The 23,400-nt window shown below is 33.3% G+C and overlaps 1 protein-coding gene across 5 annotated transcripts; it reads left to right on the top strand.

The window, feature by feature from the left end:
- Positions 1-382: 382 nt before the first annotated feature.
- On the top strand, positions 383-21,853 carry LOC110997881 (neuropeptide FF receptor 1). 5 transcript variants are annotated; one of them, XM_022266235.2, is made up of 9 exons: positions 383-465; positions 1,208-1,618; positions 13,461-13,603; positions 14,391-14,617; positions 18,147-18,252; positions 19,241-19,338; positions 20,695-20,863; positions 21,165-21,286; positions 21,390-21,853. In XM_022266235.2, exons 2-9 carry the CDS (start codon positions 1,365-1,367, stop codon positions 21,582-21,584), a joined length of 1,314 nt encoding a protein of 437 aa, XP_022121927.2. In that variant the 5' UTR covers positions 383-465; positions 1,208-1,364; the 3' UTR covers positions 21,585-21,853. The 5 variants fall into 5 exon arrangements, with proteins under 5 accessions (XP_022121927.2, XP_022121929.2, XP_022121928.2 ...); XM_022266237.2 differs by having other exon boundaries at positions 390-465; positions 1,277-1,618; XM_022266236.2 differs by having other exon boundaries at positions 390-458.
- The last annotated feature ends 1,547 nt before the right edge of the window (positions 21,854-23,400 follow it).

Raw genomic sequence — 23,400 nt, forward strand, 5'->3', positions numbered from 1 at the left:
GTCGGAGTCACGCCCCGAAAGTAAAGCCGGCAGTCACTCTCTTCATCTGCAATTAACTAAGCCATGGGAGTTACACCCCGAGAGCATAGCCAGACGTAGGCACTCTCTTCGACTGTTTAATTGTATGGCAATTATCATTCAATTATTTCGCTCATATTTTATTGTTATACGTAAGTGGTGAATATAAAGTAAGATAAAAATATTTTATTATGTCATGCACCCAATGACCCAGGAACCGTACACAGCCCATATACTTTTTAATTAGTTACTTACATCGTTATGTTTTCGTAAAACCGGCCCTGGGAATATGAGTCAGGCCACAAGGCACAATCCACACTGACATAGGCACGGCAGCGAGCAGACGGCAGTCTTTTAGTTATCGCGAGAGCGTAGCGCAGAGTGGTCGAGTGGTGCGCGTTATATTCCATTGCTCTCCACACTACGATTTAATCTTTCCGGTATAAAGTAATAACCATTCATACATTTACCATTTTTAGATATAATAAAACTTAACTAATTTTGTATCTTTATAGTTAGTCGATGAAAATTTGTTAAATAAAAATATTTAGAGACAACTTGAAAAATAAGTCTACAATATAATATAAGCCTTTAAAGGGAAATGAATTTTTTAGACGTTGCTACATTATTATTTTTACGAATTCAGCTTAAAAAAATCTAAGAATTCCTATCCCGGCCTTCTAGTAAAGCTAATGTGATAAATAATAAATATTCCGCAAAAAAAATCGGTTTAATTTGTTGATACACCAAAATGGTTTAAAGTGATAAAATATTCATAAAACAAAAGAATTTGTGTAATTATCAGGCATTTGGTATGTAATATATTTTTATTCGTCTGCTCCCAGTTTAACAATACTTTTATGAGCGTGTATTTATACATTTGTATGCCTCTATAATAGACACATTTATATTAAACTATTATTTACATACATACAACGTTTAAGCCAATATTTAAGATGGAAAATAAAAATATTTAAATTCATGCTTTGCTATTAAAACGTTAAGTAATAAAAAATTACTGTCTAACAGCAATGTTTTAATTTTATTTTAAAAGTATTAAGCAAGTATGGGATGGATGAGATTAGCCATTAAAACCTCTTCCGTAGAAGATAAAATCCTATACTTTCACATGGTAGCTTATTCCAAGAGGTTTTATTTATACCTTGCATATTTATACGTATAATTTCAGTTTCTCAAGTTTCTCGATTATGTAATTGCTATCTTTCTCAACGCTATATTATGAGATATCTTAATTTAGACGTACATCTTCTTCAATTTCTGCATATTGTGGATTCAATGAACGAAGTGAACAAAAACTTATCTAGTGAAGCAATCGAGCTCATGTGATGGAGCAGGGACAACGTCTGAACTCTTCTGATGTTGTGGCGACAGGACCGACAGGAGGGATGCATGAAGTGACACAGGTTTCGGGTATCGCCGGAGAGATAGGGATCGACGGGATGGACGCGGGGTCAGAGCTGGACGTGTTCCATCGGCCGGACGTGCTCGTCATCACACTATACGTAGTGGTGCTCGTCGCTTCACTCGGCGCCAACACACTCCTAATCTTTATCGTCATCAAGTTCCAATACATGCGGAGGTCAGTCACTCCATATTTCAATAGATAGTATAGTGCAACGTTAGAAGAAACAAAATACAAATACGTATAGTATTTAAACAGACTTTGCACTGGAAGGACCTATTCAGTTTGCAGACTCAATCACAGGCTGACGTAACTAAACTTGCTCTTAATAAGCTTTATTAAGCTTTTCTGCGGACGGCAGTGTTCTCGACATATTTGGCGGAACATGCATCTTGTCATCAAGTCTCTTTATTTTAAAATATTTAGGTCTATCGTGGTATTATTAAAGGTGAACACAAAGCAAAACTACGTAACGGGACCATCTACCCAACCACCAACCAAAACAACTTTGTTGGTAAATTATTAGGTAAGTATAGAGATGGTTAGTAAAAGAGTGGCATATATTTTGTAATTACCTAGTGGGACAACATTATATCTTAAATTTAAGGTGATAGTGCTCTCGGTGTATTATGTTTGCATTTGTTAATTTAGAGTTTCTTAAAAATATTTATCGTTATTTTACTATTGTTGATATAAATCAAATCATTGTTTTGGGTTTTGTTATAAACGGTTTTGGGGATAAAACATTTACTCCAAAACTTGACTTTTCAAACACTGCTCTGGTGCTGGTCAAAGTTCTCAAAGAACATGAAATGAATTACAAACGGGACATCGCTTTTTCATGAAGAAACGGTAACGGTACTAGTCAAATTCAAATTCAAAAATCATTTATTCATGTAGGTAACATAATGTACACTTATGAACGTCAAAAACGAAATAATTAAAAGCTTCTAATTTTGCATTTACTGCCAGTTCTCAAATTAAGGGCGTAGAACCGAAAAGAAGAACTAGCAATAAAGTCTCCGCCACTTTTTCGCCAAGTTTTTTCTTTTACACAACGTTTGTAAGGAGCTGCAACCATTGCACCATGTTCCAAAGAATAATATAATAAATTAAAAACAAAGATTTGTCCTCTATTAGCAGTAGGCATGGTGAAATAGGAGCACGCACTTACATTCTCGTGGGTTCATCCAATGGTGGTGGTATATGGTGCAAATGTCAATCAAATCATTGTTTGCATTTAGATGCGTCTTAAATACATACATTTTCGTTACGAGCTAATATGAAATTAATCTTATGGTAAATCAAGAGCCACGATGCAATACGTGGGTGAAATCTGAAGCTAATATGGCTTGTACGGTGTTGAAACGTGACCACTGTGTATAAAATGCATATAGAGAGAAAATCGAGCAGATTGACAACGATCCGACGAGCCCTTCGCTGAAGAAGAACCGTGAGAAAACCTAGGGAATCTCTCTCAATAGTCTCTTTTGTTTTGATTGGTATAGTTTCCACGATAGTGAGGAAAACATTAAGAATGAGCAACGGTAACAAATTATGCAGTTGTATCTAAGAGAGTTCCTTGTCATTTTTCGCAGCCTGTACCTAAATCTTTGGTAACAACAATCATTGAAACAAATAAAGCATGGTGTCAGTAAGGCTAAGATGATACACGTGGTCAGCTTTCAATGTTTTTCATATATTTTAATAGATGAGTTTTACGATGCATTTTACCGAGCTAATGGAATTGCCCAATAAAACAGACGATGCTATTTGTAGCGAAAATCTTTTTTTGTTTATATTTCGAGGCAGTGAAATTAATTCGTACCGTTACTTATTAAACCAATTAAACTGAAGGATGGCTAATGATTACTTTACCTTTTCAAGCGGCTTCAATCAACCTTCTTATTATATTAATTTGGTTTGTCACGCGTTAAATATTATGTTGTCACATACTAGTTGCGGATAGCGTTTTAAAGTTTCGTACTTGATTTTATATAGATTTAAACGACGATTATTAGCTATAGAAATATTCCAATATTAATAGAGGAAACTAACTATATACAGAAACATAGAGATGGATGTTAATCAAACCAGGTCGATACCGCACATATGCCTTTTTAGAATCATATGTATATCGGGAAAATATAATTTCATTTGATTTCTACTCTCCATCTATCTTAAATAATATTGTATAGTTTAGAAACGTCTGACACGTACACATGTACCGGATTCACGTCGCTCTTTGTAGTTCTACCTCAAAGGAACCTCTTGAAGAAATTAGACCACCACAATTTTTCGATTCAAGCGTTTTCATAAACGTTTTTACAAACGGATATTTAAATTGTATTATAATTTCGGTATGCTTCCGTACGTTTACTTATTTACTATTGATGTACGAATATACATTTATATTACTGATCAATTATGCTAAATATAAAATTGGCTTTCAAAAACATGCCGGGCTCATCTTGATTTGGTTCGTGATATGCTGAGATATCTGTCTGTCGTCAGGTGATTTGTCAATTGAGCAAATAATACAGGTATCGACTTTTCCACTTGACTGGGCTTAATGAACATCCTACGTATGAGTTGTTGTCGTGTCTCCGGGTATTTGTGGGTAGATATTGCCTATGATCAGTTTGACATATACAAATATACGCTGTACCTTTTGTTTTAATTTACAATTGAACAATAATACCTTACCACTATTCCATATATGAAGGAGTGACATCGTATATGAGTTGCAAAAATATGTATTTTAATAACAAACAACATTTTGTGTTTGTCAATTGATAATCACATTTATCTTATTATTTTATAATCAATCCAAAATTAACTTACAAAAAATATTCATATTCAAATTGAAATCACTAATACATACTTAGACAAACAGACCTAGCGTCATTTCAAAATGAAATGAAACATAAGTTAACACACAATAGATACTTAATTATGTGAAGAAACTAATCTAAGAAACATCTAATTTAAAAAATGTGATTATTTCTTTACTTATATATGGTTCTGGGTAGGTACCATTTTTTAATAAAAAGAGCGGCAGCATAAACACACCGAATGCGTGATGTGCGGTGTTGTTGCAACGCAACCCCCTGACACGATGCAGCCGCCCGCGCCGGCCATCTCTAGGGCTTCCAATGGATTTAGAACTTTCTATTTTATCAATCACTTTAAAGATTACTCACTTTAAATTTATTTAAATATATTACGTTGGTATTATTTTAATAAGTGAACGTGAGTATTTTAAATTGGTGTGGTACAACCAAATGGTTGTAGCCCCACAAAATGTATCCGGTGCAGTAAAATAATACCGATGTGGGACCGGCCCACTTTGGCTCTACCAAAGTAGTTCTCGGCACCGTCTTTGTTTACCGCTACGAGAGCCAAAAGCATCTCAGAACGACTTCAACCAATAAATCGCCGAGTATGTTTATTTTTGTTTGCTATTTATTGTAAAGATGCTACGATACAAATGCATTATTATTCATCTGATCAGATGAATATTCAATAATCCTTGAATAGTACTGTTACCAGATTACAAATAATACTTATTACTGTTTATGGATTGAATAAAAATAATATATATATACATTCTAGTAGATGATTTATGAATTAAACTTATTTGTAAAAATGATTATACAAATTAATTTGATTCATAAACGTTAGAAACAAAATTTCCAATTGCGAATCATTTTTAACTTCATCCTTGCGCACGAAGACAGAATTTACTTTTTACCTATTCGAATGTTGGCAAGAAAATCATTATAGAGAGAACAGGAGCCTGGGGCAATGAATTGACGTTAAGGGGCTTACAAAGGACTCAGGCGGAATAGATATGACGGTAAGACCTGGCCGATAGCTTGTTGAGGCCAAGCTCTGAATTTGTTCAGACGGTTTTTTAATCGATTCCTATTTATCGAACGTCGTTGATATCAATTCAAACATAACAATAATTATCGTTCAGTATAATTATAATTATTTATCTTATTCTAAGCAAACTGCAGATGGAGGCACTCGTTGATCGAATCCAATGCTTCTTGTCAGCAAAAAACTAATTACACGCTAAAAACGTAATTCCTTTTGGCGAATCATTTCATCATCAGTGCTGGACATGACTGAAAACGGATTTCCAGATAATTGTTTTCTTAGCTTACACTAACACTGCTTGAAAAACCAATATGTATACATAATATCACATTTTAAAATAAATAAATTGCTAAAAGCGCTCTATATTCTATTAAAATCGACAAAACACTCATATTATTATGTATAAATAAAAATAAAACGGTTTGTCGCTGGAAAACCGAGTCAGGCGGTCTTCGATTCGCTTAAAAATAAAGTGGAATTAACTTGCTAATTTTTATTTAAATTAAACATAAAATCATAACATTTACAACAAGCCATGTTTACTTATAAGTAAATAAACAGGAAACATATGTAAAAGTATGTAACCGTAGGATAACATTAAATTCTCATGTCGTTTTGGAAAGTTACAAATGAAATTATGCTGAGTCCGATTGGCCTGCCTCCGCGGTTTAATTGTGTAAAATAATAATGTAATGTTTAAATTATAATTTATTTATAGTAAGCTGCTTTATAGCATGTTAGTAAACGAAAATTTACGTAACCACTTCTAAATTAAGATAATCTGAAGACAGGAATGATATTGATTGTTGGGAGAAGTTCTCGCGTCGATAAAAATATAAGTTGGTGTGTAAAGTATTCTATATTATCTAATAACAGCGAAATCGATTTATAAATTGTTTCAGTGAACAAGTTTTAGCCAACGAGACGCGACGCGCGTGTAACACCGCTCAGGTGATAAACATTAATAGAGTAACAACTAATTAAAATGTCGTAAATTTTTTTGCATTAGCTAACGAATGTCACAATCACATTCACAAGATGGCCTCAATGTTTCGTGATTAGTCCTTCTAGTTCATTACTATGGGTTATTGCCGAACTTTTTAAATTAAATTTATTTCAATATAAAAAGATATTAAGAAATAATACTGATCAACTCAAAAAAATTAAAACTAAATGTTGATACAAATATAACCTTACGTAGTTGTAAATATAGTATAAAGAATTAATTTTACTTGTAGCTGAAGGTACTGGTTATTTGTAAATTCGTTCGTCAGTGAAGCAAAGTTAATTTGTTGGTAGTTTGAAGCTTTGCTTCTAGAAAAGCCTCGTTTTTATTTGCTCGAGTGCAGAAGTTCACGGACAAAGTTGGTTTCAATGAACATCATTAACTTAAGATTCTTTAAGGGCTTGTTATAGAGATGAGAAATCTTACCTACTTACTACTTTGATTAAAACTTTGCTTTCATTCAGTGTATAGTCTATTAGAGTATAATAGTACCTAGTCATAAGATTGTGTGAATAAATAAGGATAACGTAATATTATGAAGGTATCGTGACCTCCAAGATTTTTTAACAATTCAATTAGAATCAGCATATATTGAGGGAATTCCTTACTTTAATTTGTAGATAAAAAACAATTGTTTAATCAAGTAGAAGCTATAGTCGAACGTTGGTGTTGTGAATACTCATTGAGCGACTGTGACGTCTGATGAACGAGAGAGTATTAAACGCAAATAATAGTCCATAATATAACAGATCCAAAAATATGGCGCTGTAACACATTACTTTTTATATCGCCGTTAATTTTTATGTCAGAATAAAGCGACTAACTCGCTATTATTTTATTAATGCACCATCTGTGAAGAATGTGCCCAATAATATCTAAGAATAATCGAATAATCTAAGCATAGCAGATATGGATAAGTATGTCGACCATTTGCTTTACATTTAAGTAAACCTAATTTTTTTGGAATTTAGGTTACATATTATAATAATATTTTATTGAAAAGAGAAAAATTAAAGTACATTTGCGAAGCTCTTCAAATTTACACTAAAAATCTGCAAGTTTAATAATAATAATAGAAAATTATTTTAGATACTTTTACACTTACTTATATTTATTTGAAGTTAATCACGTCTTAGTGATTAGAATGATATCTAAGTCGTACATAAGTATGTTCTGTTTTAATTGCAATGTTTTTGTTCGCAATCCACGGACATTTTGATAAAACAATCTTTATTTTTAATCATTTTTACTGTGTGTGAAGGTATGAAATGCATATATTTAAATATAATATAACTAGCGTTGATGACCAAAAAATTTCAGGTTTAAATGCGCGTTACTTTTATATTTATATTTCTTTTTTTTAGGTGTCTGTGCCGTTTTTTAGCGAAGGCCCATAAATCCCGCCATTTGCCCTCATTTGTCCAACTTTATTACAACCAGTTGTTTTCCACTTTTTCTTGGGTATCAGTTTCGTGCTTTCTGAATACACTTTTCTGTCCACACATGTGCCCCGTCTATTTATATTTTAGTTTATTTAATTTTTATACTTGCCGATTCGAGTGTTTTATAACAATAAAACCAAGAAGGACTGTCATTGTTGTACCTGATAAAAGCACCGACGACACCCGCTTCGGCCCTATTCAATATATCGGATGATACAGTACGATGATACTTACAAATTAGGTATAATTTAGATATTAATGTATCACTGATTTAAGTAAGAGTTATCTATATCTTTATTGAATATATTTTGTTAAAAGACACTTCACGCTGGTAAAAAAAAGCAGAAGTACGCCAGAAGACTTCTTTAGACAGGTGCGTCTTTTTAGTAATTTCAGTGTCTAAAATTTATTCCAAGTAAGTAGAATTAATTCGTCTATTTATTTTCATTGATACAGATTTCACACATAAATTCATTTCAAAGCAATTCACAAGTAAATAACTGGCACAATCACAATATAGTACCATAAAATAGGAAATTAAATAACTCCTGAGTGTCTAGGTATGACAAAGTTATGCGGCAGTAAGTTATTCAGTATTGTTTTGTTTGAAATTTGAAGTTCATCAGTACGAACAGTTACACACGAACTCAAAGTTATCTCTAATGTTATCAAATTATATGTTTGCGAATCGGTACCACTTAATGAATGAACGATGAAACATAGATTCAATGTTAATAATATATGTTTTCTTACCAGATGAATCTCCAGAAGTATATAGATCAAATGTTATACGCGTAATTATGTAGTTTAACGTAAAAATTATCCATATTTTTATTTCAGATCTCAATGCTTATAAGCGCATTGATAGAATGATTGTTCTTAAAACATTTGTTTAGATGTAAGATGTATGGCTCGGGTTCAAAATGTTTTAATTTAAAAATTTAATCATTATTATTTTCCTGTCAAAAATGTTTTTACACTGTTGTTACTAAACAATATCAATTGTTTTCCAACTGACTCAAGTCGAGTTTAAGATCAGTAAGCAAGTAAGCATTCAATCAATATTTAATCGTTTACTGGAAACATTATGGTAATTATATTCGAGTTTCCAAAAAGTGTGTAAAAGGATTAGGAATCGGAACAAGATATTCGAGAGAATAAAACTCATATCTTTTATAACGACGTCAGTAGTTCTTACAATTACTGGACCTATAGGCCAGAGAGGAGAGGAAAAAATAACTTGCTTCATCGACGACCGAAAACTTCTCAGAGACTAGAGCGATCTGAAAATCGAATCTGTCGAATTTTCTTTATAGCGTATAATCGATTGATTGATGATGACGCAGCGCGTAATGAAAAAGTTAACACATGCTGTGACGCCGACCTCTGGCGGCTGACGATTATTACAAATTTAATTTTCAAATAATTTGGTCGGTTTGTAAAAGGGTCGATAAAATAGAGCACATAATAGTTTGTGTTTGACGGTAGATATGGCTGACAAGCTGGCTTATATATATTAATATTATTGGGTAAGCAAATACATATTTTAAAAAAGCGGTTTAGTAGATGACACATTACTAAGAAAATATAATAAAGTGTGAACTATGTGGTCGATTAAAGAAATACACCTAATTCGATGAAATTTTCATAATTTAACACAGTTTCACTTTAAATAAGTTGCGATACGAGCAGGTGTCAATGGTTTTGTCAGACGGCAAGCCTTTATCTATATGATCTAAGATCCGGCTGCAGTACCTATTACTTCGCTCATCGGTTATTTGCTAAATACCAATTTTTTATGTATATTTATAATAAGGAAAATGTATACCTATACTGCCTATCAAAATTTAGCGGCTAGTATTTTAAATTATTTTGAATTGATTACTGGGATTTTTTTTTCGTTTACTTGTTATTTAAATAAAATATCTTCCACATGAATTCTACAAAATCTTCTAAAAATCACGGGTCTCGTTGATCCAATGGCCGCACTTCAGCCAGGTGTAAACAGGTATGATTTCGATACATTTATAAATTCATAACGTACATTTATTATTTATATATCAAATTGAAGCTATTTTTTTCTATTAATTATTGTATATGGGTGCCTATATAAATCTAGCCGCAAATAAGGGTTACCTGCAGTTGAAGATGATAAATATTAGAGTGAAAGAGAAAAAAAATGTGAGCGCCACCCGAGCGAGATTATCAGCTTAGACTACTTAAGAAGGATTATCAGTCAAAATTCTATGAATTGGAATCTGGTTCATAGAATGAGTTGGTTGTTCTGGTTCAAATTTTTTTTTCATTTTTTAAATTTACACTAACTTGTTGTCTTAGCTTTCGCATGAGAAGTAGTTTTGTAAAAGATGAATATTATGAAAAGAAAAGCATATAGGTAAATACAAAATGTCGCGGTATTAAGAATACTATAAAATACGTCGTCGGTCGACTGAAGGAATCATTTAATTACTAACATGGCGTTAGACTTAACCTAATGCTTGTAAATGCAATGCAAAATGCAATGAATACAGCAGTAGTTTCGCTCCGGACTTTCCGATATTGTTCATCGACAAAAAGTTAAATATCGAACATTAATAAGTATTAGACACAGATACAAACATAACATTTATTGTTAACAAAACACATACACAGGAACACACAAAGTAACAATAATCAAAAAAGTATAAAAGAATTGAGAGAGTTAAAAAAAATTTCTTTTAAAGAACAAGGTACGTTTGAAGCGTGTAATGCGTGTGTGCTGTGGTTGTTATTTTCCCTGACTCAACATTTTGCTGAGGAGAAGACTGTTCCACAGCGCTATTCATTCTGCTAGAGATCACAGCAGCTAGTTTGCGCCTTAGTAGCCAAAAAATTAGTAGAAAATTAAAATAATGATATTAGTAAAAGTAAGCAGTGTAAATAATGATGTCTTGTGTTAAAGTGTACAGTAAATAAAATAAAATTAAAAATTATTAATTACATTTATGTCCCAAACACATAAAACCTCTGGAATTAATATTGTACAAGATACACGAGTGTGTTTTTGGAAAATTAATCTAATTTATTAAGTTATTAAATGAATTAAAGCAAACTTGGTAACTATAATCTTTTAAGTGTTCTAAGAACTTTCCGTAGCCTAACCTCACCTAATACTAACTTCGCAATATGGTATAATGGTTTTTTTTCTTCGATATAGTAATCTGATGATTTCGATCGATTAATGAAACCCGTATCTTAAGTATGGATGTGGTTGCCTTAAATACCCCGGAGGGCTCGTCATTTCTCAATATCAAATTAACTGCTTGTCCAAAGTTGATGCGGGTTTTAATTGGTTTTTCATTTAGTTACGGATTTGGTTAAATTCTCTTACAACGCTTTTCCAAATTAGTGTAACTCTAAAAAGTAATACCCCAATCACAATTGCATCATGTTACGTGATGCACGAATATATTCAACTGCTAGATGTTAAGTTGGAATTAATTATTGACAATGGTGAATATAACCAACAATATAAAGTAGTGGTTTGGATAATAAGAATCAAAGCAGCTCAGCTCAATAGCAACTCGGGAAAACTGCAGAGATTGTCTTGTAATTTTGGGTCAAAGTGATTACCAAATGTGGTCAATTGGTCATATTACAATGAAGCCTTAATTTTCCTTTTGTATGAGTTTTGATTTAAAATTGATACTTGAAAGAGTTTGATAATGATTTATCAAACTCATTCGACTGAAAGGAACGTAACATACTGCACTTTATTGTTCCGTTTTTAGTTCATACCTTATTATGACCTTGTATGAAATACCACTATTATCAAATAAGTACGTTTGTGTTTGGTAAATATAAAACCTTAATGTATACAGACTACCATATCTCTTTCTCTGGCCACTTATTTATATAAAAAAATCATTTTACAGAATTTGTTATTTGCCCGTCTCTGTAAATTGAGTAGCATCGCATTTTACAATATACTTAATATTTTATAATATACTTACTCACTAACTTAATCCGCATAAGCGGATATAAAGATGGCTTATTCACTGATTCATTATTTTGAATGTTTTCCATAACAAATATGAAACCTAGAGACAATGGATTAATGTAACGCAACGTTGGGTATATTTTATCACGCTTGTTTGCGGAGACTGATTGAAGGTGACGGATGACCTAAGACGAGGGATAGGATAGATAGGACATAATATGGCTGAAAATTCTACACCCTTGAACAACGACAACATAAACCTGTAAACACACAAATAGATCTTGGTGGAATGATGGATGGATTTGAAATGTGAACCTCACATAATTGATATCTTAATTTGAAACGAAAACAAGCATTTTGGAGGTCATGCACTAAAACTTAACACCACACAAAGTAATCCCATACAGAGTGGTGCCATGGAATGGACTAAGGAGGACTAAAATAATCAAGAAGTCCTCGCATTAGAATTTTGGTGTTTACTTAATAATAATAATTTGAATACTTAATTGCCTGCCTCGACAGGTCATAGGTATGTTAAGCCATTAACTAATTGATGGTCCAACGACCAACCCCTCTTAAGTATACATTATGTTACCTGTAAGAGTTTTTCTTTCTGTTTGTGTAATATTCGTTTCGTTTTTGTATTGATTGTATGTTTTTATCATAACTCTTTTGGTTTTAAGTAAAGGACTTTGTAATGTGGTTTAATCCTTCAGGCACCAAGCGTAAACCCCTTAGTGGGTTTATTTAGTCGAGCCATTTTGATATTTACGGTATTTGTGTTTATTTAATGATTAAACCAGTTATATATTTTAAATTGAATAGGTTACAACAGCGAATGTAACTGTGAGTGTGTTCACATTGAACTGAAGAAGACCGTTCCCTGCGTCTCGGCTGTATTTACTGGCCAATTAGTCAGTTTACTTTTGAGCTGCCATTTGTTTACCTCCTTAGGGCAAATATAAGTACATAATTAACTTTACATGTACTCATAAAGTCTGGTTTAATCGCATCTAAACAGCATGGAATGCAGTTGCGTAAACTTCACTTTCAATTACAACTATTTTGGAACTATACAATTATAAAAAAAAGAACGCAGCGCCTACTTAAAGAGCAACAACGCTTATGTAAGTAAGTCAGAAATTGTTGTATCTTGGGTAGAATATGAGAAATATATGAATTACTGTATTTATATAATTTTAAGAGAGCAGAGATTGAAAAGAAACGTTAATTATATCTATTGAGCGTGACGCTCTCAGAGCTAGTCCCCGGTCGACTTCGTTAATTTCCCAATTGATTGAGCGACAAACCTCTCTTGTTTTCCCTTCTTATTTTAAGGCTTTCTTACTTAATTGGGAGTCTCGTGAATCGACTGGGAGCGTATTACGTTGCGCCTTAATACTTGGTATATTGAATGAAGAATGAAGAAGTAAAGCGCGTTTATCAATTAACTTTCAGAAAAAGTTTCCAATTTCATTGATCTTAAATAGCATGCTCTGATAAAATCAATTTCACGCGAATTACATACTCAATTATATATATATATATTAGGGGAACGTAGTCTATGAGTACCACCAATACAAACTCGTTATTATTATTACGCCTAACTCGAAGAGAATCTGGAATCATATTCTTGAAAGTGGTTAATATATATATTATATATGTTTCAATAATACCACCGAGCTAATTCTTATTCATTTTTTTCAGCGTGACTAATATTTTCCTGGTGAACCTTTCGGTGGCGGATCTGTTGGTGACTCTTTTCTGTATGCCCGTGCAGATTTCCAAGTCTGTGACGCTGCTTTGGCCTTTTGGAGAGCTTATGTGCAAAACTGTAAACTTTCTGCAAGGTAATGTCTTATGCCACTCTGTGTGTGTGTGTAACTTTAGAAATACAAATTAGTGCTAGTTACTTACACGAATACAGGTTTGTGTTTGCCCACAGAGACCCACTTCTACTTTTGCGAGCAGGATTCTGGTTCATAAGTAAACTTAACCGTACTACATAATATTTTATTAAAAGCAGCCCTCTCGATTCATTTAAAACCTGCGAGAAACGAGGCCTAAAAACCTTTTTATTACAGGACACAGCTGTATTGTGTTAATGCCGGCAATTCATCGTACTTGGTAAAATATCTCCAACGTAATTTTAAAGTATAACTCTGTAGACGTTTTTATAATTTAAAACGCTAGAAAGCTAAAATTAACCCTCGAAATAATTATTTAAAAATGAATTGAAGCGTGAACGGAAAATTAAAGTTAAAAATTCTATGAAGTCACGGTTTACCAAGGGTAAGGCGGCTCGAGCCACTCGGACAAATTAAGTTTTATACATGTTTCAGTTATTTTTAACAATCTTTGATCGTTTATTACAACCAATTTCTAAGCGCAACGTATCATCCATAAAAACTGGTTTAGAACATCAATCCTAAAATACATACAAAGTTTATTTTACAATCGTAAAAGTAATAAGCAATGTTGATGATATCTTTTTACAATCGAAAAAATTATGTCTCATTGCTAATGTAGCGCTAACAATATTGAATTAGAATTAATTGAAAGTTTGTACCATCTTCACGGTTAACTCACTCGGGAAGATACATCTTATACTAACAATTCATTATGTTTGTTCATTAGGCGTGGCGGTTTCATCTTCGGTCTTCACGATAACAGCGATGTCCGTGGACCGATATTTGGCGGTGACGCAATCTGTTCGTGCGGCTTGGCTACCGTCACGGCGAGGCGCGTGCGCATTGCTGGTGGCCCTGTGGATGGTTTCGCTAGCCATATTTGCTCCATTGCTCGCCGTTGCTGCCGTCCAACGGGAGACCGTGCCAGTGTTGCTCACCACACGTAACGCATCGGTAATTCTACACACTAAATCTCCCGTTCCACTGAACAAATGAACCAGTCGTAGACCAACCAATTATCATTCTGATCCTGATGAAGGTAATATCTTGAAGGTACTAATCGAACTATTTGTAACTATTGCTATATAAATAGCCTTTAAAATCCCAACCATTTTTTTTAAAGTTCAAATCCTTGTAAACTTTTTAAATAAAAATATGTAACGCCTTTTTAAAATAATTGGAAATTGAATAAATATTCAATTCTAATGGATGAAAGATTTTTCTATTAAGTTAAGTTTCGATTGGAGAGACATCTTTGTTGGGTAATTAAATAAATCGTCGCTCGGCTCGGGGCAGGGTGCAAGACGTCTGTCGGCCATCCTTATTCGTGATACAACGTTTAACTTTCATTCTCCGTCTTCCAAAACTCTGCGACACATAATCCGGCTTCAGTTTATTTGAGCAATTGAGACAATAATTGTAAAGTACGAGCCAAAAAGCGTATAAATTGGAAAAACAAAGAGAAATTATTTCTTTTACGGATTTATATAAGGATATTTTCTTTGTGTTATCGTACAATAAAAGTTTTATTGAAGACTTTAGTTGACGATTACAATGAGTGACAGTAACATGTCAAATCAAATTTATTTATTTTCATACTTTAGTAGTATAAGAATTAATAAGTAAATATATGATAAAATCTCCATAATTTAGTAACAAAAAAATTAACTCAAGAGAAAGACAAATTCCTAAAATACCATTGGACTTCAAATAATGAAATGTGATTAATAAAAATTGAACAACTTAGTTTTCGTATATCTTTCAGTTTAGCACAGACATAAAATGCGTCCCGTGGGGCTGTGATTGTGTTTGCCGAGAGTAAGTTGATATCTCTACGAGCTCAGCTTTATCAGGAATTACTTTATCTTTACTGTTGCCAGCTTAAATTAAAAACGAAGAATGAACAACACGAATGAGGCGTTTAAGAATTCTTTAATAAAATAAAAACAAATTAAATTGACATAGCTTAAATTAAAGTAATCAAGTGGGAACTTTAAATTGGAAGCCTGGAGGATGTCAAAGGATTCTATTGTTACGATAAATTAATTAAACGTGTAATTTGATTAATGTTATATTCAAGTACTCATATTGGAATCTATTGGAATCAATATTATGTACAATTCAAAAATGTTCATTGACAAATACTGCCGAATGATGTCGTCGCTTGCTGACCTGGCGATTGAAGACCTTATTAAGGAACCTGAAAGTTTAAATATGTAGGGACCGAAGCTCGAGGAATAATTTAATTGGTTCAAACTTATTTATTGTCAAGTTGTTCGAATTAATTATCTCCATACTCAACGAATTGAAACCATGAAACGGAGTGCTTTTAACTTGAATCAATATTGAACCTTAATCATTGTGATGAGTTTACAACTTTGGTTGTATACACGAATTATTACATATTATTCACAGATCCACTACCTGCTTTTATATTTAACTTTAATAATTTGTAATAGGAAGTGATCCCTCTTCTATACCTATGTAATATAATGTTGAATAAGATCGTTTGTTCGAACCGAACCGCCCGATGCGGCGCCCCTGCTACCAAGCTATATGCTACCTCACTAAGCCTGGGTGCTAATTAAGTAGGAATACATGACGAACCTGTATTTATTTTTGGTTATAAACAATAGTACTATTTACTTATGAAAAATCTTTATAATGACAAAATTACTAACTAGTTTGTAAGACCCGATGCAGTATCGCTTAATAGGCAGATCCATCATATTTCGATTTGTACATTATGTATAACAGGATTTCTTGTTATTATAAAATAACGTTAAAAGGTAAAGTATCATAAACTTATTTTATGAACAAGAAGCGTTTGAAATAATAATAAAACTTCAATTTCACGATAAAAGCATTACTCGAGGGATAAATAACTAGACCCGAGCCGTCTCATTAAAGGAATCTCAAAGCGAAGTCTCCATAAAATATTTTACCAAAATAAACAATTGAAATTCAAGTACAGATTAATTTGTCTGCTCTTTCGAGTGAACTGCTTCGTGAATGACTGCAGAGAAATGATATTGGCACGTTTAGAACAAAGGCGTTTGGTAAATTGTTGTTGTTTCTTGTTAATTAGAGGAAAGTCGGTCCTCATGAGGTAATCCCTCAAGCGGCTCTCCGGGTGACCGCAGCCCGTGGACTGATCACGCCTTTAGGCCCGTGTGAGAAACGTGACGCGCCGAATAACTCATTATATTGCATTGACTCTTGTTATTTTCATGTGTGACATGGCTCAAGAGTAAGCTGTGTGACTTTATGTCAAGTGGCTGTAAAACACATTGATTCACAAAAATTCATGCAAATTCACACACATCATTTTTTCATCATTAATTCAAAATAAATCCGATAGATTATATACAATTGTTAATTAGTAAATAACGATATAATTGAACTCTAACGCTCAAACCCAATAACATATCTCAATCCATTTTTTCCATCTGAGATAGACATGTTAATCCAAATATTGATAAAAGTGTGATCAATAACCAACCGACGGAATGTACTTTTTAATTAAATAAGTAAATAAGTAATAGCCGCCTATCGATATAACTATCTATGGTAGGTATGATCAGTGTATGTGATTACCTTTGTATCAAAATAACAGTTCAATTGTGCCAATATCCTATATTAAGATTTTAACTTACACCAGTTTTTAAATAATTAAAAATCTATTTGATATATTTTAAACATATATATTTTAATTTTATTTGTAGGGTTTATTTCCTTATTTGGTTTATATTGATTATCAAATATGAGTGTAAAGAGCGGAGAGATTGCTTTCTTTTCATCGCTACAAATGAATTGTCTTCGTATGGTTTGGTTATTGAGATGCAGATAGGAGATCGATCGACTGTCACGGTCTGATCTCAGATTGAAAACAATCTGAGATTGTGGATTAGCTATTGGGTTCGGGCGTAAATTGATTCATCAGTTTAGTTTGAGGTCATAATCACTTTTATATAGTTCCTGGTGTAATTTGGGTTCACCTAATGTCCATCTTCGTTTTTTACATACCTCTTTGATATGTTTGTTTCATGCTTACTCGATTTGCATTTTTATTTTATATTTTTCATGTATTGAGGGTAGGGTAGCCGGTAATTTTTGATATCTCTTGGGTCACATTTTGATGATATTACTATAATAATATCATCTCCAATTCTAGCCATTGTCTGTAACTAGACTCAAGTCGATAACTATAATTTTAATTAATAGGTATGCCTGTCTATATAATTACAAGATGGCTTCTATCTTTGTAAATAAACGAATTATTATTATAATTAGATGATGACTTCGTTAGCCATTTTCAAAAGTTCATTTTATTGTGCATATGTTCTGTTCATTAAAGTCGTTACTTGTTTTAATTATTATACTATAGTAAAGTAAAATTCTATTATTTAACATAAATTATTATTATTATTTATATAAATAATATTATAAATAGTTTGATAAATATGATTTTAAATTTCCTCAGTATTGGGTTGAACGCAATGTGGAGTTCTGCACGGAGAAGTGGCCGGACTCCATTCGCAAGGAGCTTTACGGCACTTTCAGTTTCGTTCTCGTGTACGCTATTCCAGGTTAGTTCCTCATGATTATGCTTGCTGTAGTAAAAATTAAAAAATGCTTCTTCAAAAATATTCATATGAATCTAGGCAAAATTAGTTGAAAAAAGGCCCGCATTTACTTTTAGACCAGTGTTGCAAAGACAAATTCAATGAACGCTTTCTAGAATTTTCTTCTACTTAAGAACGATTGATTCATCATTTCAATCCAAGTTTTTTTATAGTTTATGTCACACACAAAAATTGTTTTCATTTTTCAGGAAACTTGTTTTGAGTCGTTTTCAGGGCTGCTGGTATACTCTGTGATGAAGGAACATTCTAGAGTGAACTACCTAGGTTTTGGGATAAGGAATTATATGCGAAAGAGAGGATCAGAACCTCCTCGAGGACATTCTAAACATTCCAAAGCACGTTCGTTCTTAAATCGAGCTACACTGTCCCATTCCTGACCGTAAAAATCTCGAAAGATGACCAGTCAATTGACAAAGAGAAATGAAAAGCGCGTCAAAGCCAATTCAAACAGAGCTGGCAGAAGTCATCAGACGGGCTGAGCTGTTAACTGAGTTCGGTTTTGAGGGCGATTTCATCGAAGAGATGAAAAGACCATCTAGTACTGTGAAAGTGTGAAGTGAGCGTAATTGTGGTGATTAGTGTCAGTGTTTCATATTTTTCTTAATGTGGTTTTTCTGTGCACAAATTGTATGTTTTAGTGCGATTGAAATCCTTTTTGATTAATTTCAAATAAATCCTTGAACATTTCTACGGCGTTTCTATCCGATCCCCTATCTCGTAATACTATCATAATTAATGCAGACGTCGTTTTACTTAAAAACTTAAACTGAAAAGTAGATTCATTGTTCTAGAAGCGTAAAATTCAACAAAAGCTGAATTAAATTTTGTAGAAAGTTTCAATTATATTAAGCAAAGTTTTTGTGTTAGCTTTTCATCTATTCAACGATTATTGTCTTTAACTTGTTTTGAATTATTACTAATTTCTGTGCAGGTTGTATAGTGGTGATATCGTACTCTCTGATGGGCAGGCGCCTCTGCTCAGTCCTTCCTCCGTTCGATCAGGGCGCCGGCAGTGCCAACAGTCAACAGGTATTCTTTCAAATACGTATTGTAAGTGACAAGGAGAGTGAAAAATGAAACAAGGTAATTGATTGTAGGAAATAGAAAATATACACACTAAAGTATATCGTAATTCAGAGTTTAGTATGCTGAAATATGTAATTTTAGCAAGAAAGGCGTAACTTCAATACATGATCATGAATATGTGATAGCTAGGTAAAGTAACACTAACATCGTGGTCCCGACGCAACCAAAGTACACCCGAGGCAATAAACATTAGCAACCTTTGTTAATGTATTAGCAACGTTTCAATAAATGTTCAATTTTATTTCGTTAAACATGCATATTTATTCCATAGAAACATAATTGTTTCTTTGCTGATCCCGATGTCTATTCTCAAACTAATACTGTGGGTTTTATGTGAAACGTATTAATTAATTATTCAGTAGAATTCGCTCGTGCCCTAGATGACATTTCGTAAATGCAAATTCAGTTTATTAAAAATCGCTGACGTAAAGAGAGGTTCGGACTTCGTGCATCAGTGAGCGCAAAAATCTCTTTGAATTTAATATGTGGTTTTAAACAAATCTAGATAAACTTATTCTATACTTCAACTATAACCATAAATAGTGGCACTTACAGGAAAAAAATATGCCATACAAGTCGTTCAAACAAACGATTGTGTTCAAACGGAAACAATCTTAAAATTTAAAATAACATTGTATACATTCGCCACCCCCTCAGGTTAACAACTTTGATTAACGCCCACGCGCTTGGGTCGCCGGTACCAGCGCTATGACCATCAATTTTTTTTGACCAAGTATTGTGTCACTATCTCCCGGCCTAAAATGCAAGTTTAATATGATAACTACTTAATTGCTTTAACGAGAATTGAAATAAAACCTCATCAGTGGTGGATGGACTGCAAAACTCTTGTTACTTTTATGTATTTACATGTGCGGAGACTCTCGTATAATGAACTGCATCAGTTAAAGTGAAAACAAAATGTACTTGGAAATAAATTCATTACGTACCTATTACAATACCAATAGATTCACTCTAAGTACTACTGCCGAAGAAAACTAAATAGCAGGAATCCCATACCTGCAAAATGTTTATTGCTGGTATTCACAATAACAATAACATGCAATATTTCGTTTAAAGCCAATAAATTACTTACAGCCAGATCACTCGGAATCTAAAATAGACGCGAACTCCAGGTTCACAAACAAGGGGCATTCGCATGAGATCGTTCAAAGAATCAAGTAAACGGACTATTTAATTATTAATGACGTTTCATTTGTAATATTATATTACTCTCGAGACACAATTATTTTTAGATATATTTCTCTCCTATCGTATCGTAAATAGTGTATTTGACGTTAGCGCATTCGTCTGGTGCGCGAGCGAAAGCGCGTCGCGTGGATTTTGCTGCTCCTGGCTGTGCTGTTCGCGATGTGTTGGCTGCCTTACAACATCCTGCAGCTCTTGCTAGACATCAACGCCGTGCAGCCGGATGCAGTTGCGCCACTCATGCCCTACACCTTACTAGCAGGTTACTTTACCAGATTAATTGTAAATTAAACAAGAAAGAATAAAGAGGTAAATTTGCAAAGTAGATCAGCATGTCTAATGATTTTCAGGGTCCAGCAATGAATTATGCTTACCATAAAAAAAGAATATATATATATATCTATGAATTAAGCTTATAATAATAGATTGAACCGTCTGATGCCGTTTTGCTTTATAATTTTGGTAGAGTAGAATTTATAAGAGAGTAAAAGCCACGAATCGCTCACCCATTAAGCGTTATGGCAGTCTCCATTAAACCTTATTTTTAAATAGCATAATTTCAGGTCACGCGAATTCTGCCATCAACCCAATCGTTTACTGCCTGATGACTCGAAATTTTCGACGGTCACTGCGCAAGCTGCTCTGCCACGACCCTGGTAACATACACTCTAGTACTCACTTCCATGTAAGTTTTGATACGTATGGGTTAATCTCAAGTTTTGCTGCAAGTTTCCTTATTGTCATCATCTGAGCTTTCACTCAATAATCCGTTGCTAACAAAATTTCAGATGCACGGTTTGCGTCAAAAGTCCAACACGTCTAGCATGCGTACGGCCACCACGGGTACATTTCGAAGCAGCACCGCAACGAACCGCCTTCCGGCGGCCGCTGCAGCACCTAACGCCCACTGCGCCAGGGTCAATTGGGCGGCCTCCGTGAAAGAACCGTCGGGGAAAGACCACAATAAGCCACATTACTTGTAAATGACACTTGAGATGAGACCACCACTTCCAATCACATAAAAGACAACTTAAAAAAACTGTCAAAACGCTTTAACATTTCAATTTCAATATAATATGTAGTTTATATTGAATATTAAAATAATACATTTACGAGAATATTTTCATATAATGTCACTTTAAGGATTTTAAGAAATATTTTTTGAATTCAGAGATTGATTATGTTATAACCGAGATTGTAAATATTCAGAAAAGTTCTCAATGTATGTGTCTTAAGATAATTGATTTCTTAATTTGCAATACTTAGTAAAATTAAATAAGTTAACTTGTTACGTTTTAATACCATTAAATTATTATTTTAATTTATTAACTAAAGTAAATATTTCTAGTCACTTTATGTATAGCTTTATTTGCCATCGAGATTTTATTTTATTTATATTAATAAATAATTAAGAAGAAGAAGCTTTTGTTATTATTACCAAAACATCCTTACACCAAGGATACTTTCAATAATCTTTTCGTTTACCTAGAAAAGATATAACTATTAACTATGTTTACAAATCAATTTCACCCATTGTTTATTATTATATTACCGTTGCGTGATTTTCAAAATAATACCAACTAAAAAGTAGGGGCTCGAAAAAGAAAAAATAATAAGATTATATTGGCGTAATTTGACTACATAACTCCTATGTCCCAGGCTGTTATAATATTGAGATAAGTAGAAATTTAAAATATCTTAGATTAGGCATTAAAACTGTACGGTTTCGGCGCCAACCGGTGATTAAATAATAAAGGTTTTTATTTTTACTCTATATTAACCTCTCGCGTACAACAATAGAATAACGCGAAATAATGAAATGTTAATTGCTATAAAACGAATGGATGCAATGTAACAGTTGAAGAGAGTACTTACGTGTGTCGATACTCTCGGGGCGTAACTCCTGTGATTTAGGAAATCACCACGCAGGCTTATGCCTGAGTGAGCAAAATGTACACCTTGGCTCGTACAAAAACTTCATTTATAGTAATAATTTAAATTAAAGAAGAACGTTTTTTTTTTAAATCAGAATTAAAATAATAAATAAAACTCGACATAATGTGAATATTCTCGTGTTATAGGAACTTATATCAGCGACCTCTTCTGAAAATATGTCAAAGTATGAATTATGGAGTTCTGATGTTTGATAAAATGGAGCGAGACTTTTCGCATCTTACAGATGCCGCGGTCTTAGTAAAAAGTTTACGACTTAAAGTTTACGGTATTATACCATCACATCGCAATGAAATAACTGCATATATATCTTACTTACTCACAGTTCTTTAGTTAGTTAAACAGAAGCTTATATCAAACAAGAAATGTGAAATAACGACACTAAAATATAAGAGTAGGTAGCTTTCACTACGATTTAAGAACAATTAAATTTATAAGTTCATACGAGTATAGGTTTTATTGACAATATTGACGCTACATCTAAATGAAGGAAGTCCAGTATTTTCCCCAGATGTTGTTTTCTCTAGCCGCTTTACGACAGATTTACGTTTATTGAGGTCGTTAGAGGCCTAGCTTTAATGGTTATACAGAATATAAATCCATGGAGCTATTAAACGAGTATGACACGTATAGTCGACGTCTTTTTCAGATCTCCGGGTTTCAATAACACAGAATCCCATGTTTATCGGCATTCGGCACCAGCATGGCGTAGTAAGTTCTACGCCACGCTACGTTCGTCTTCTACCGTAGAACCTACTTCTAAAGTTATACGCGGGGCGACGCGCCTTATATTTCATTCACACTAAACATGGGACTTTGTTCATCAAATACAAAATAATAACAATT

Source organism: Pieris rapae, chromosome 19 (genome assembly GCF_905147795.1).
Source record: "Pieris rapae chromosome 19, ilPieRapa1.1, whole genome shotgun sequence".
In the NCBI taxonomy this organism is placed as follows: domain Eukaryota; kingdom Metazoa; phylum Arthropoda; class Insecta; order Lepidoptera; family Pieridae; genus Pieris; species Pieris rapae.

Excerpts from the sequence above, each read along its gene's own strand:
- LOC110997881 (XM_022266235.2), top strand. The coding sequence starts at position 1,365 with ATGGAGCAGGGACAACGTCTGAACTCTTCTGATGTTGTGGCGACAGGA. Across the intron at positions 18,253-19,240 it reads TCTCGTGTACGCTATTCCAG|GTTGTATAGTGGTGATATCG; the intron begins GTTAGTTCCTCA and ends ATTTCTGTGCAG. Across the intron at positions 20,864-21,164 it reads GCCCTACACCTTACTAGCAG|GTCACGCGAATTCTGCCATC; the intron begins GTTACTTTACCA and ends GCATAATTTCAG.